General features: G+C 40.6%; 1 protein-coding gene across 2 annotated transcripts in view; it reads right to left on the reverse strand.

Annotated features, from left to right (window-relative positions):
- clptm1l (CLPTM1 like) overlaps positions 1–15,497 on the reverse strand; it is a 31,705-nt gene extending 16,208 nt beyond the window's left edge. Inside the window, exons 1-6 of one of the 2 annotated variants that reach the window (XM_048559067.2) lie at positions 15,120–15,497; positions 10,287–10,387; positions 9,045–9,234; positions 4,015–4,157; positions 2,803–2,881; positions 578–695 (exon numbers count right to left, since the gene is read on the reverse strand). In XM_048559067.2, coding sequence (XP_048415024.1) covers positions 578–695; positions 2,803–2,881; positions 4,015–4,157; positions 9,045–9,234; positions 10,287–10,387; positions 15,120–15,290 — 802 coding nt within the window. In that variant the 5' untranslated portion in view covers positions 15,291–15,497. Of the gene's footprint in view, positions 1–577; positions 696–2,802; positions 2,882–4,014; positions 4,161–9,044; positions 9,235–10,286; positions 10,388–15,119 lie in introns of both variants that reach the window. The other variant, XM_048559060.2, reaches the window with a different exon arrangement.
- Between the last annotated feature and the right edge of the window lie 222 nt (positions 15,498–15,719).

Below are 15,719 nucleotides of genomic sequence, written 5' to 3' on the forward strand. Positions count from 1 at the left end.
GATGTGAGGGACAATAACTGTGATTAATGTAGCTATCAAATGGACAGTTGTAACAATATTCCAGCACTTGCACGACTTGCAAAACAAAATGGCAAGATGTTAACTAAAGTATAGCTGAATCAGTTTACACGAATTCCATGGGTTCACAAAATTACTACAACATTCTCAATAAAACTGACAAATTATTCCAAGCGTTCAGCACACACTACTGCATGAATTCTCCAACACTGAGAAAAATGGGTCTCTCTAACTCAGGTCCCAGTGGAGATGCTACAATGCAGAGCTGCCCAAACGGCGGCTCGAAATAAATAAAGATGAAGGATGTGGCACAAGACAGATGAGATGAGAAACGAAAATGCATAACTAGTTCCTCTAAGATTGCTGCAACAATATAGCTCACTACCAAAGCTGAATTTTATTATTGTCCGAAGCGCTGTTATGACAGCATAACAATTATTCAAGTAGGGCCTCAAGGAACAGTGTTCAATTTCCTAGAACTGATGTTGCTCAATTTGATAACAAAAAGATCACACTTTTTTAAAAGGAATAAAATAATTTTCAAGGACAGATGGCATACCAAACCGTTGCAATGAATAGACAGCCTCTTGCATATGGGTCCAAAACCTTAGCTTTCCAAGAGATATTGCATCATAACAAACTGTAAGAGGCAATGAAATCGATGTAGCATTTATAATCTGCAACAGAAAGTTTTTGAATATCAGACAATGAAAGCATATAGTTCAGAAAGATACAATGCTATGGGAGCATTTAACCAGTTTAGTTCAAGAAAATTCCAAATATAATTTTGCGCTAAACCACCCAATTTACAACCAATTTCTGTTTGAAAGTGCAATCTAGCTGAACTCAACAAAACATAGTAGCACATCAACAAATCAAGCAACCACGTTAATCTAATCATTACTTCTCTCTGCTGATTGGTAAATTACTGAGCCATACAACACAGAAGCTGACTCTTCAGTCTAACTGGTCTCAGTCAACCAGACATCGCAATCTGACCTGGTCCCATTTGCCAGAATTTGGCCCATATCCCTCTAAACAATTCCTATTCATTTACCCATCCAGATGTCTTTTAAATGTTGTAATTGTACTACCTCCGCCACTTCTCTGGCAGCTCTCGTACATGCACCACCCTCTTGCATGAAAAAGCTAACCCTCAGGTTCTTTTTAAATCTTTCCCCTCTCAGCTTAAATGTATGCCCTCCAGTTTCAGTGTCGCCGGACCTAGGAAAAAGACCTTTCCATGCCCCCCATGATTTTATAAGGCTCTATAAGGTCATTCCTCAGCCTTCAACACTCTGGAGAAAAAAGCCCATCCTGATAACTCAAACCCTCCAGTCCTGGCAACATCCTTGTAAATCTTTGTTGCATTCTCTCAGGTTTAACAACATCCTTCCTATAGAATTGTACACAGTATTCTCCAAGTGGTCTCAATAATGTCCTATACAGCTCCAACATGATATGCCAGCTCCTATACTCAACGTTCTGGCAAATGAAGGCAAACATGCCAAATGCCGCCTTCATCATCCTGTCTGACTGCAGCACCAATTCCAAGGAACTATGCAGCTACACCCTAGGCCTCTTTGTTTGGGAACAAAGGCCCCAGGGCCCTACTGTTAACTGTGTTTGTCCTGCCCTGATCAGCATTACCAAAATACAACATCTCACATTAATCTAAACTGAACTTAATCTGCAATTCCTCAGCCCATTGGCCCATCAGAGCAATGCCCTGTTGTACTCTGAGATAATCATCTTCACTGTCCACTACACCAACAATTTTGGTGTCATCTACAAATTTATCCATACCTCCCGTATTCACATCCAAATCATTTATATGAATGATGAAAAGCAGCGGACCCAGCACCAATTCCTGTTGCACACCGCTGGCCACAGGCCTCAAGTCTGAAAAGCAACCCTTCACCATCACCCTCTGCTTCCTGCCTTCAAGCCAATTTTGAATCCAATTGTTTAGCTCCTCTTCAATCCCACGTGATCAAACATTTTTAACCAGTCCTGTAAGCTGTCATGCTCTACTGGTAGTTAATATGCCTTTATTCTAAAGTTTGCCATTTACCTCCACAGGGAGCAGGCTAATGATTACCATCCAAATGAAAATATAACTTTGTTGGGAACATCTTAGGCTACCGATTGTAATGCCAGTGCTTTGTGCCACACAGTGGTAAATTGGGAATTTGCAGTTATGATTTCCCACATGATGATTTAGAGATTTCAAACATTTCAGCATGGGGATGCCAGATCCTCCCACGCGTGGTAGGGCAACCTAAGAAACGCTCCGATACCCGCCATGGCGCAATTAGAGAACAGCAAGTACTAGAACAGGTTTTCTGAAGAAAGGTCTAGGCCCAGAACGTCAGCCTTCCTGCTCCTCTGATGCTGCTTGGCCTGCTGTGTTTATCCAGCTGTACACCTTGTTATCTCAGATTCTCCAGCATTTGCAGTTCTTACTATCACTAGACAGGTTGCCTGGTGATGATCACAGTCAAAATGATCAAGGAAGAAAGCACTTACAAACTCTCCAACAAATTTTGTTATGAAACAATACTTGGTAGTAAATGAGTATGGAATGAAGCTTGCTTGCACAGTGAAGTCAAAGGGCTGGCGTGGCTCAGAAAAAGGCCATTCAACCCACTGTGTCTGCACATGCTCTCTGAGCATTTTGACCTCATGCCAAACCCTGCCTTTTTGACACAACACTGTGCATTGTATCTAGATGTAGTAAACAAAAATCTCTCCAGTTACGGGGGAAAAAAAATTTGAACGTACCCTCAAGTCTCTTACTCGGTTGCTTAACTCATCGACAAACAGAATAGGAAGATACTGCATAGTCTTTCCACGCTGCATCCTAAGATACCAAACATACAACTGAAGTGTTAAAAAGAGGATCTTTATAATGGTATCTTCTAAAAGATCAAAGTGTACAACATTTTTTAAAGCAGAATCCTTGAGCTTATAAATATCTTAGACTTAGCTAATAAAACACTCAGAAGCTGGATTCGGCCATTTTTCCCTTTGAGTCTGCAACATCATTCTGTAAAATCAAGAGTGAGCAGTTGCAGTCTCAACCCCACATTCCTGTTGGGTTCCATCACCCGTGACTTCCTTGTCGGTCAAAAACCAAATCCTTGGGAACAGAAAACGCCACAGCATACCTTTCCTCACAGAGAGAAAAAAAATTCCTCATCTCCATCTTAAAGGTGAAACCCCTTATTCTTAAAATGCATTTCTTAGTTCTAGGCACCCCCACAAGGGGAAACACCCCACAATACTACATTATCAATTTTACTCAGGATATTACATGTTCCAACAAGATAGTACAGGCCCACTACTCCTTGTTGGATTTGAAGAAGTTGAGGGGAGATGCAAGAATGGGTGGTGCTGGTTTTGACATACTTGAGCACACAAACACAACAATTTACTCCACCTAAATGTTTCATGATTTTGAACACCTCTTTCAAATCTCTTTGTAGCTTTCTCTGCTTGAAAGCAGAATAATCCCAGCTTCACCAGTCTATCTACAAAACTCTAGTCTCTCATTCCTGGAACTGTTCAGGTAAATCTTGGGCCCTCTCAAACGTTTTCATGCTTTTTCCGAAAGTGCACTGTATAGAATTAAGCAATACTTCAGCTGGCACCAAACTGATGTTTTCTACAGTTGTAGCATGTCATCCCGATTTTTGCACTTTATTTCTTTACGAATGAAGTCTAGGATTCCATGTGTTTTAATAACCACTTTATTAATCGTTCCTCCCAACTTCAAAATTTTGTGCACATAACATCACCCACGTTTACCTTTGCTTGCAACTTCCATAAATTAGACCATTTAATAACATTAATTTCTAGTCTTACTTCCCTCCTCTCGTTTGAACCAAGTCATGTATTCAGCACTGTCAGCCTTACTCCTCTATTTATTTTTAACCTCATTGTCTTGGCAATGTTAAGATTTGCTCTTAGTAATTACAAATATCATAAACTTACAGCTTCATATATCTATGTACATCAGCAGGAAGTGCAGATCCATCGAAAGTGAAATTGTCAGCCATAATATTGATGGTGAGTTTTGAACGCCAATGTGTTACAGGTTGATCAGCCACTTTAGTTTCAGCACGAGCATCTGCTTCCTGCTTTTGCGGGAAAAAGCAAAAATAAAATTAATTCTGCAGCAGAAAATCATTTCATCATTGAGAAGCTCAAGAGTAAGCAGTAAATAGAATATTAAACACTCCTAAAAGGCTGAAGACCACAAAATAAACTAATAAAAACAGAGGGATTTGTTTGATTCATAGTATCCAACTGCTATTGTTAAATATATATTAGACCCACCATTGGAAACATCATGCTCCATTAATAACTATAGCATATCCCACAAACATGACTTGTTAACTACCAAGCATACTCTACTTTCAGACTGTTGAACATTACTATCCGGCAACAAAATCAAGTACTGCCTACTTCTGCTTTGGTGACCTTTAACAGGGCTCCAAAAAAGACTTTGTGAGTTTGCTGAAACAAAATGAACAAAATAATATTACAAAAGTTACTTTAATGGGACCTACAGACTGCCGCATTTTCCTCAAATTAGAATCTAATACTATATCTCCAATAAACTCTTGGTAGAACATCATAAGCTCCCAAATATTGTTGCTACCTAGAATTCACCGTTTTATTTGCAAAAATTTGAATATGGAGCAGGTGGTCATCACTGGACCAAGACTGCTATGGAACCTTATGTTTATATGGAAGTGTTGAAACAGCAAAGTTTTCTGAGATGAATCATACTTACAAGCAAGGGAAATAGTAACCATAAATGCAGCATGATATTTGAACTTTGGGACAAATGTTCAAACTGATGGGTGTAAAGTGGCTGAAGTCTCTGTCAGACAGGAGAAGTTGGGAAATGAGGCAGAGACCAGAACAGGGAAGTAAAGAATGGGAGCTTACCTGCTGCTGATGAAAAACAGGTCACAGAACTACACAGACAAGAATAAAAATTGAAAATTAGAAATGCTGAGCTCAGGTGCCAATGCAAGTCACTCAGAATCAAGTGAAAGATAGAGGAATTTGTGCAGGTAGCCGAGGAACTTCAGGTGGATCATAGTTTACGTAATGTAGCGGTCGGATCTTACAAAGTTAATATCTCATGTAACAAGATCCTGATAGGCGACTCTCTAGTCAGAGGCACACGCAGATGTTTCTGCAGCCGACAACGGGACATCGGAATGGTGCTTGCCTCCCTGGTGTCAAAATCTAGGATATCTTGGAGAGGGTCCGAAACATTCTCGAAGGGGACAGAGGTCAGGAGGAGGTCGTTGTACACATTGGAACGAACAACATATGAAGAGAATTTGACAAATTCTGAGGAGGGAATATAGGAAATTAGACAGGAATTTTAAAAGGTAGGTCCTTGAATATCTGGATTACTCCTGGTGCCATGAGTTAGTGAGAGTAGAAATAGGAAGATAGAGTAGATGCATGCGTAGCTGAGGAGCTGGTGCAAGGGAGAAGGATTCACATTTTTGGATCATTGAAATCTCTTCTGGGTTATGAGTAACCTGTGTAAGAAGGATGGATTGCACCTGAATTGGAAGGGAACTAATATAGTGGTGGGGAGATTTGCTACAGCTGCTTGAGAGGATTTAAACTTGGAGAGGGGTGGACCCAGGTAGACAGTGAGAAAAGAGATCAGTTTGAGACTGCTACATTTGGGAAAAGGAGCAAATCAAACTGTCAGGGCAGGCAGGACAGAAAGCAGAGAATGGGGTAGGACCAATAAATTAAACTGAATTTATTTCAATGCAAGAGGCCCACTGCTAAGGCAGATGAACCAAGCTCATGGCTAAGAACATGAGCAATTACAGAAAGGTGGCTCAGGGATGGACAGGACTGGCAGCTTAATGTTCCAAGGTATAGATGCTATAGGAAGGATAGGAAGAGGGCAAGAGAGGGGTGGGTGTGGCATTTTTGATAAGGGATAACATTAGAGCTGTACTTAGGGAGAATATTCCTGGGAGTATGATAAAGTTAGTTATCTGGGTGGAACCAAAAAGTAAGAAAGGGATGATCACCTTATTGGGATTGTATTATAGATCCTCCTAATAGTTGGCAGGAAATTGAGAAGTAGCATCTCAGTCATTTGTAAGCACAATAGGGTGGTAATGGTAGGGAACCATAACTTTCCAAACATAGACTGGGATGGCCAGTGTTAAAGGCTTGGACAGACAGGAATTTGTTAATTATGTACAAGAAATTTTTTTGATTCAGTATCTGGATGTATTGACTAGAGAAGGAGCAAAACATGATTCTATTCTTAGGAAATAAGGCAGGGCAGGTGGCTCAGGGGTCAGTGGTGGAGCACTTTCAGGCCAGTGACTGAATGGATCAGATTGAAAGTTAAAGCTCTAAATTGGAGGAAGGGAAACTTTGATGGTATAAGGCAAGAACTTTCAAAAATTGATGGGCTGATATTCGCAGTTAAAGGGACAACTGGAAAATGGGAAGCCTTCAGAAGTGAGATAACAAGAGGTCAGAGACAGTATGTTTCTGTAACAGTGAAGGGCAAGGCTAGCAGATGTAAGGAATGCTGGATGACTAGAGAAATTGAGGTTTTATTCAAGGAAAAGGAGGAAGCATATGTCAGGATAGAGTGAATCCCCAATAGAGTATAAAGGCAGTAGAAGCATACTTAAGAGGGAAATCAGCAAGGCAAAAAGGGGACATGAGATAGCTTTGGCAAACAGGGTTTAGGAGAATCCAAAAGGGATTCTCCAAATACATTAAGGACAAAAGAGTAACTAGGGAGAGAACAGGGCCCCCAAAAATCAGCAAGGCCACCTATGTCTTGAATCGCAAGAGACATGGGAGATACTAAACGAGTTATTTTGCATCAGTGTTTACTGTGCAGACGGAAACAGAAGATAGATAACTTGGGGAAAAAAAATAGCAATGTCTTGAAAAGTGTCCATATTATAGAAGTGGGGGTGCTGGACGTCTTGAAATGTGCAAAGGTGGATTAATTCCTGTGACCTGATCAAGTGTACCCTAAACTCTGTGGAAGCTAGGGAAATGATTGCTCAGCCCCTTGCTGAGATATCCGCATCATCCATAGCCACGGTGAGGTATCAGCAGACTGGAGCTTGGTTAAAGCGGGACCATTATTTAAGAAAGGTGGTCAGAAAAAACCATGGAACTATAGACCAGTGAGCCTGATATTCATGGTGGGCAAGTTGTTGGACAGTATCCTGAGGGACAGGATTTACATATATTTACAAATGCAAGGACTGATTAGGAATTATCAACATGACACCTTGAGCATGGGAAATCGTGGCTCGCTAACTTGATTGAGTTTTTTGGAAAAGTAATAAAGAGGACTGCTGAAGGCAGAAAACTGGAAGTGATCTGAATGGACTTAAGTCGGCATTCGACAAGGTTCAATCACATGGAATACAGGGAGAACTAGCCATTTGGACACTGAAGTGGCTTGAAGGTAGGAGACAGCAGGTGGTGAAGTGTTGCTTTTTAGGCTGGAGGCCTGTAACCAGTGGCACACCACAAGAATCGGTGCAGGGTCAGGTGCTTTATGTCATTCACATAAATGATGTGGATGTGAACTTCAGATGTATAGTTCATGAGTTTGCAGATGACACCACATTTGGTGATATAGTGGACAGCAAAGGTGACTTCGAAGTACAACATGACCATGATCAGATGAGCCAATGGGCTGACGAGTGGCAGATGGAATATAATTTAGATAAATGTGAGGTGCTGCATTTTGGAAAGGCAAATCAGGGCAGGGCCGACACACTTTAAAGGAAGGTCCTTTGGAGTGTTGCTGACCAAGAACTTGGACTGCAGGACTGTTCCTTGAAAGTGGAGTCATAAGTAAATGGAATAGTGAGGAAGGCGTTTAGTACGCTTGCCTTTATTGGTCAGTGCACTGAGTATAGGAGTTAGGATGTCATGTTGCGGCTGTACAGGACATTGGTTAGGCCACTTTAGGAATGGTGCATTCAATTCTGGTCTTCCTGATGATGATGGATTAAATATTGGATGGAAAGCTCTGCTGAAGGTCAAACAAGACACCAAAGTTGGGTTAAGTTCAAGCAAGCATCCAGGAAACCTAATGTGATAAGGGAATAATTGCAGTGGCGAGGATAGGGTGCAAATCAGGGAGGCTTTGGTATTGCTTACAGTTAGGAAAGCAAGACTGTCCGATTGCAAGAATATGTCAGACATATACTTATGACCATTAGTCGATAATGCACTATATAACTTCTAGGCAGTTATCAGACTGTTGAATTGACTCTAGCCTCAAATAATGTAACTTGCAATGTAGCCTGTATGCCTCTAAGTCTTTTGTGACCTGAACATCCTTTGCTTGCTGTAATCTGCCTGTACTGCTCATAAACAAAGCTTTTCAATGCATTTTGGGACACATGACAATAAGATCAAAACCAGATCAAAAAAGGCACCATGTGCTGAGGTGTTCTTTTAAAAGAACCCTGCAACAATAAACTTTAAATGTTAGATGCTTTTGAAAACTCAGGAAGAAAAATCTCCACTTGCAGCATCAATTAGGCTGCTTGGCAAGTTACTCAGAACTGCAACATCATACTTTCATAATTACTTACACAATCTACTTTAAAGTTAGAATCAGCAACCATGTGCCACTGGTAAGGTTACATCTCCAATGATTAAAGGTAAGTGATTAAAACCATTTCTATGAGTAGCATTGTAAAGATATGTTGAGCACTTTAGCTGCTGAACCCACAAATAACTTAAAGAAAAGCTTATTTCCCTTCATTATTTCTAATGATATTTAACAATTAGTTATTTGCTGAAATCACCTCTTCCAAACTGAACGTCAGTTTGCTGCTAGTTTTGTAGCAAATCATCAACAGTCCAGTCTGAATGTGCTATGTTATCAATCTATCGTTTAGACAAAAAAACTTCCACATTCCTAACTTTAAAATAATTACAATACCGTTTATCATATTTAAAACAGCACGTACTTGGGCCTCGGTTTCTCCTGTAATTAAGTTGATTTCCTCAGGCTTCGGAATCATGTATGTTGTAAGGTGTCCAGTAGCATACACATGATTACTGTCATGCCAAGGCAGCATGCCAACATGGTGGAGAAATAAATGCGTGTACAGTGTCCCATTGCTACGAGTTTTCTTTGGTATTGAAACATTGACGATCCTTTGTAAAGATAGATAAGTGTAAGTTAAGATAGAATGATTCTTAGAAGCACAGTTATTGGATATATTTATTACAAAAGCATGTTTTAGCATTTCTAAAACGATAAATTTATGATAGCCCAAGCTTTAACATCAAAGAACGTAGCATTCAAATTAAAGTGAAACTAAATCCAAACAAAAACTCATTTCCCTTCATTATTTCTAATGATATTTAACAGCTAGTTATTGCTGAAATTCAAAAAAATGCTAAGCATTTAGCCAGCTACTGAGCAATTAAACACAAACATTATTTTATTTATAAAAGCAAAAATCGAAACATACAATACTCTACAAACGCAATCAAATTTAAGATCTATATCGATATTTAATTTGTACATCACTATTCCTCAATTATTTTATCTTTTTAAAAGCTCATGCATTTGAACTACTGCTAGGAAGTATTCAGTTAACATAATTTTACCAAAATTCTCCATTTTAAGAACTGTGTAAACAACATAATTATTTCACAGTTCTTGCATTAAATACATGCCTTTTTCCACACAATAGTCAACACTTAATAAAGCTTATTTCTTAAAAATTATATTAAAAAATCTTGTATTTACAAAAAAATTATACAATGCTTACCACTTGTCCCAAGCAGTTTGTGTTAGTATTTATCCCCCACACCCATATTTAACAGGAGAGAAAGAATATCTTACCAACACTAAATAACTTAAATAATAATACCAATGAAGCAGAAGACAAGCCTATTGTCAGTTTTTGCTTCTGACAGTACTGACCTTTTTTGGCACTTTGGCTAAGATCAGTTTTGATCTGTAGTCTCACATCTGGCAGGAATACATGAGCTAGTTGCATTTCACTTAGCACTCATGTTTCCCATGATTCCCAAGGTAATATTGAACTCAATTTCAAAATCCTCAGTAAAATCAGGAATCCTTCAGACTATGGATTTAATTTTTGGCTCACAGGCAAGTGTTGAAGACTTACAAATCCATGAGTGGCATTAGATTGTACAACACGGTAAAATGTGAAATAAAACTCAAAAACAGTTACCTCTCAAATTTAGAGTTCACATCAAAGTGTTCCATCTTCAACATAAGGTTTAAATTGGCTCCATCAGTAACACTGCTTTTTGTAGACGTATAGATACTCAGCTAAAATACAAATTCAAAACTCTAAGCAAATTGTACGGAAACAGATTATTTTTCAAGGCTGTGTTCGCAAAAGAGATTTTAATAAAATGCAGATTTTAACATCAGCCATATGAGCAAACAAAGGCACTTCAAGCACAGATAAAGTAGAAACTGCAGATACTGGATAATCTGAGATAATAAGGTGTAGAGCTGGATGAACACAGCAGGCCAAGCAGCATCATAGGAGCAGGAAAGCTTGACGTTTCGGGCCTAGGTCCTTCAGAAAAGAAGGGTCTAGACCCGAAACGTCAAGCTTTCCTGCTCCTATGATCCTGCTTGGCCTGCTGTGCTCATCCAGCTCTACACCTTATTATCTCACTTCAAGCACATCTGGGAGTGCAAACAATGACCATCACAACAGTAAATGTCAGAAATGTGAAAACAGCTGTGTTTAAAAGTTCTTGTTAACACTATCAGCAACGTTTTATTTACATTCCTAACAAGTCAAGAATGAAAAATCATAGCATCTCCTATTCAATAATCCATCTCACTGAAAACCAACATGTGGCAAAATAACAAATTGAGATGTAATTTCAAACATCTACGACCACCAACATTTCACCCAGGCAACCTGGTTCTGTTTATATAGTATCAGAGATAGTGCTCCTGAGATGCTGCTTGGCCTGCTGTGTTCATCCAGCCTCACATTTTATTATCTTGGTTCTGTTTATACTTGTATTTACTTGCTGGCTTCTGATTTTTTTTAAATTTTGCCATTCTAAGCTTGGAAAAGTCTTTTTAAGCCTTCAAGAGCTATTTGCAGTGCTTTTTCTTGGATTACTCCTATTCAATTGGAATTGGATAGTTTCTCAGCACAATGCTGCAGCTGACCGCAACATTATTTGACACATAGCATTATAAAGTTGACTGCTAACAAGCTGACAATAAACAAGGGTCCCATTCACTTATTTGTGACCCATTATGTAAGGATTTTTAAAAACCACAGGAACTTCAATCCCATCCCAGGCCCCAAGAAGACTTTCCACATCAAGCAAATATTCACCCGCACATCTGCTAATGTGGTATACTTCATCCGCTGTTCCCATTGTGCCCTCCTCTACATCGGAAACCAAGCAGAGGCTTGGGGACCGCTATGCAGAGCACCTACACTCTGTGCACTAAACAACTGCTTCTCCCAGTCGAAAATCATTTCAACTCCACCTCCCATTCCGCAACGTTGTGCCCATCTTGGGCCTCCTGCAGTGCCACAACGATGCTACCCAAAAGTTGCAGGAACAGCAAGGCATATTCTGGTTGGGAACCCTGCAGCCGAATGGTATCAATGCGCACTTCACAAGGTTCAAAATCTCCCCGCTGCATCCCAAATCAACCCAGCTCATCCCTGCCTCCCTAACCTATCCTTCCACCTATCCCCTCCTCCCAACTCAAGTTCCACCCCATCTTCTACCTACTAATCTCATCCAGGCCCTTGACCTGTCCATCCTCCCTGGACTGACCTATCTCCTCCCTACCTCCCCACTCACCTTTGTTGGCTCCATTCCCAGCTCTTTAACTGGTCTGTCTCCTCTCCACCTATCTTTTCCTCTATCCATCTTCAATCCGCCTCCTCCTCTCTCCCTATTTATTTCAGAACCTCCTTCCCCTCTCCAAATTTATGAAGAAGGGTTTAGGGCCGAAACATCAGCTTTCCTGGTCCTATGATGCTGCTTGGCCTGAAGAGTTCATCCAGTTCTACACCTTGTTATCTCAGGAACATCAAACAAGTTTTGTCTACTCACATATTTTTAAAAAAATCAACATTGTAATCTGTGCTAAAAATGTGGGGCTCTGCAGCACAGTGGTAGTGTTCCTACCTCTGGACTGGGAGGCTCAGGTTCAAGTCCCACATGCTCCAGAGGCATGTAATAACATCTCAGGTTGATTAAAAAAAAGGTTAAAATCATTAAAGGTGAGCTGCAGGACTGAGCTGGGAGATTGTGTTAGTATTCACACAATAACAGCCAATTTTATCCAGTTAAGCAACCTCCCTCAGGACTGAAGATAACTTGTTTCCACTTTGGCTTGAATGATTCCAAAGCTGATGATAAGTCCAGTGATTGATTCACAGATGTTGCTGTGTGCAGAACAGTGATGCTCCGTCAGTCAGATTTTAATCCACTGGCTTTGACTGTGTCAATAACTCAGTTCAAAATTAGAAGTTGGACAGTATATCACAAAATAAACCACTAGTGTGATTACAGAATTCACAGTTGCTAGGGAAAGTTCAGTAACACTGGCCACAGCTAGTCATTTTCACTCTGAAAAATAGCTCACCTCTAAGTCAAATGGATGTTGTGTTCAAATTTGAGCTCAAATTTAGGCTGACTCCTGTGAGAGTACTGCACTGTTAGAAATGCTAAGCTTCAAGCCTCCAACTGCTGTGTCAGGTGGGTATGAAAGATCCATTGTATTAATTCTTAGAGTGGATGTGTATTTCCCAGTATACTGGCTGAATATTTACTTCACAGTCACTAATGATAGATGACAATTATCAAATGATAATGACATTGTCACATGGCTGTTTGTAGGAGATTGCTGTGAGCTAATCATTGCTGCATTTCCTGCATTGCAGAGTCTACACTTCAAAAGTAATTAATCGGTTGTCAATTGTTTGTTAGAAGTGGTGTGTGAATGCAAATCTCCTTGATTTCTTGGTTTCTTATATGCAATCCATACACCCTGTCTATCACCAAAATTAATTTCTGCTCATGTTACTGCCACAGGATTAGTAGTAGGCTGCAAAATAACTGTACTGTGATAAAAATCAAATTATTATCTGTCAAACTGATGTTCTTAACAATAGAGATAATGGGAACTGCAGATGCTGGAGAATCCAAGACAACAAAATGTGAGGCTGGATGAACACAGCAGGCCAAGCAGCATCTCAGGAGCACAAAAGCTGACGTTTCGGGCCTAGACTCTTCATCTTAACAATATGTAGTTTTAAGCTTGCTCCCACTTCTGACTGCACCGTTTCAAATTTCAAACTTGGTGTAAACTGTGCCATACATCACCCAGCAAGTGTGTAAAACATAGGCAATACCTGCACGATGAGGGTGGTAAAAGATGATGTCTTCAGCCCAAACATATTGGGAACAGTTCAAAACTACAAGAAGCGCAGCATATCTGAATTTAGAAGCTGCACAAATTTGACAAATTGACTTTCATTAATTAATTCACCCATATTATCAGACGAAAAGAGATGTTAGAAATTCATACCCAAGTCTTCAAATTAAAAATACTGTATCAACACATCAAGATTCAGTCATCCAGGCACTTGCTTCTACAAGAAAACAATGCTGTATTATAATTGCCATTTAGTTCTTAAAAGCAAGGCTTGTATGGTGCAAAGTTGAATTTAAGAGAGCTGTTACTACTGTTGGAAGACATAATTCCATATTGCTTTGAGGTTGTTGACTTGCTCACCGAGCTGGCTTGATGCCATTCAGATGTTTCATCATGCTGGGTGGCATCATCAGTGATGATGTTGAAACTTCATCAGGGGGTCCACTGATGATGTCACCTAGCATGGCGACAAAATGTCTGAGTAAGAACAAGCCAGCTCGATGAACAAGTCAACAACCTCACCCACAACCCAAGATATAGATCTTTGCCAAAACTTTAAATCCATATTGCTTTGTTAGCGTGGCATGGCTATTTCAGTAAAGTGCCGGCTACAAGACCTCTTCCTTTAACAACTGCCAAAAAAATGCCATCCCTATCACTGATGTAGTTCACAGCACAAGTAGCTGATTTTCAGTTACACCAGAGGTCCATGCAAAATAGAAAGAGATAACTAGCCAGGTTCTCACTGCACCTAAAGATAAAGATAAATTTAGCAATTGTGACTTTATAAGACCTTTGGGGCAGCCACTGGTTTAAAAATAACTACACACGTTTCAAGCAGGTTGAAAGTTGCCCCTCTACAGCATGAATGGAAAAATATCAAAAGCAACAAGATTTACTGTAGATGCAAGTATTATATTCCTCAGAGGCCTTCAAAGTAACCCTGGAGAGTTTGAAGAATCAATAGCTTGTTACAGGCAGAAAAGTTTCATTTGAGAAGGCACCAGACACAAACATACTTCATCAGGAGTATGCAGGTGTACAGCTGAGGCTGTGGTAGGTGTACAAAACTCCCAAAACTCCATTGACCTGAATGTCCAAGCATCACTGCTCTGTACACTGCAAAATGTGCAGATTGAACAGGGGCTTACTGTCAACTTTGGAATTAATTTAAAGCAAAATGGAAGCAAGTAATCTTCAATCTGGAGAGAGATTGCCTAAAATGACTGAGAACAGTATTGTGAGATAACACGGTGTGAAGCTGGATGAACACAGCAGACCAAGCAGCATCAGAGGAGCAGGAAAGCTTGACGTTCTGAGTGGGCACCCTTCCCCTGTTATCTCAGATTCTCCAGCATCGGCAGTTCCTACTATTTCGAGAACAGTATTGTGACTTCTGCAGCTGATGCAGAATCGCAATGTTTCACTATCATCGAAACGTCTAAATCAAACTGAATCACTAAGAGTGAAACGAACCTTTGCTAACTTAAAAAAAAGAACTTTTAACGCATGACACGTTGAGATCAAAATCTAAAATGTGCCATTTACAGAAAAGTCACCAACGCATCTGACATATTGAATAGTGGAAGAGAATCAACTGTAGTGTGGAAAAAGAAAAGGCACTGACCTGAATTCTAGGGTTAACAGCTAGATAAGGCTTGATGCAGTTCTTGTTCTTGGGGTTCGCGCAGGGCTTGGTGTAAACTATGCCATACATCACCCAGCAAGTGTGTAAAACATAGGCAATAAATACCCCCACGATCAGGGTGGTAAAAGAGGATGTTTTCAGCCCAAACATATTGGGAACAGTTTGAAACTACAAGAAGCGCACCATAGCTGTGTTTAGAAACAGAAGGGCCAGGGCAGAAAGCTGAAGCACATCAACAGCTTCCCCTCTAAGTGAGGACAGTACTACACAAGTTCACACAGTCGCCCTCCGCCTCCATTGCTGCCTCCACCTGGTAACGGGACCAACACAGACTTCCGCCCGGACGTGACGCCCCCGCCGCGCGATACCGGAAGTAGGAGCTCATGGGCAGAGAACGCTACCGTTAACGTTCAAAGCGGGAGCGTGGTTCCGCGCGCCGTTCGCCAGCCCCACCCCTAACCTCAAACCATCACAGTCTCCATCCCATCCCCCACCCCACTCCCCCCCCAACCCCCTCCCCACCCCAACACACTCCCCCCCCAACCACACTCCCCCACCCCCCACCCAAACACTCCCCCA

This window comes from Stegostoma tigrinum, chromosome 2, assembly GCF_030684315.1.
Source record: "Stegostoma tigrinum isolate sSteTig4 chromosome 2, sSteTig4.hap1, whole genome shotgun sequence".
Classification (NCBI taxonomy): domain Eukaryota; kingdom Metazoa; phylum Chordata; class Chondrichthyes; order Orectolobiformes; family Stegostomatidae; genus Stegostoma; species Stegostoma tigrinum.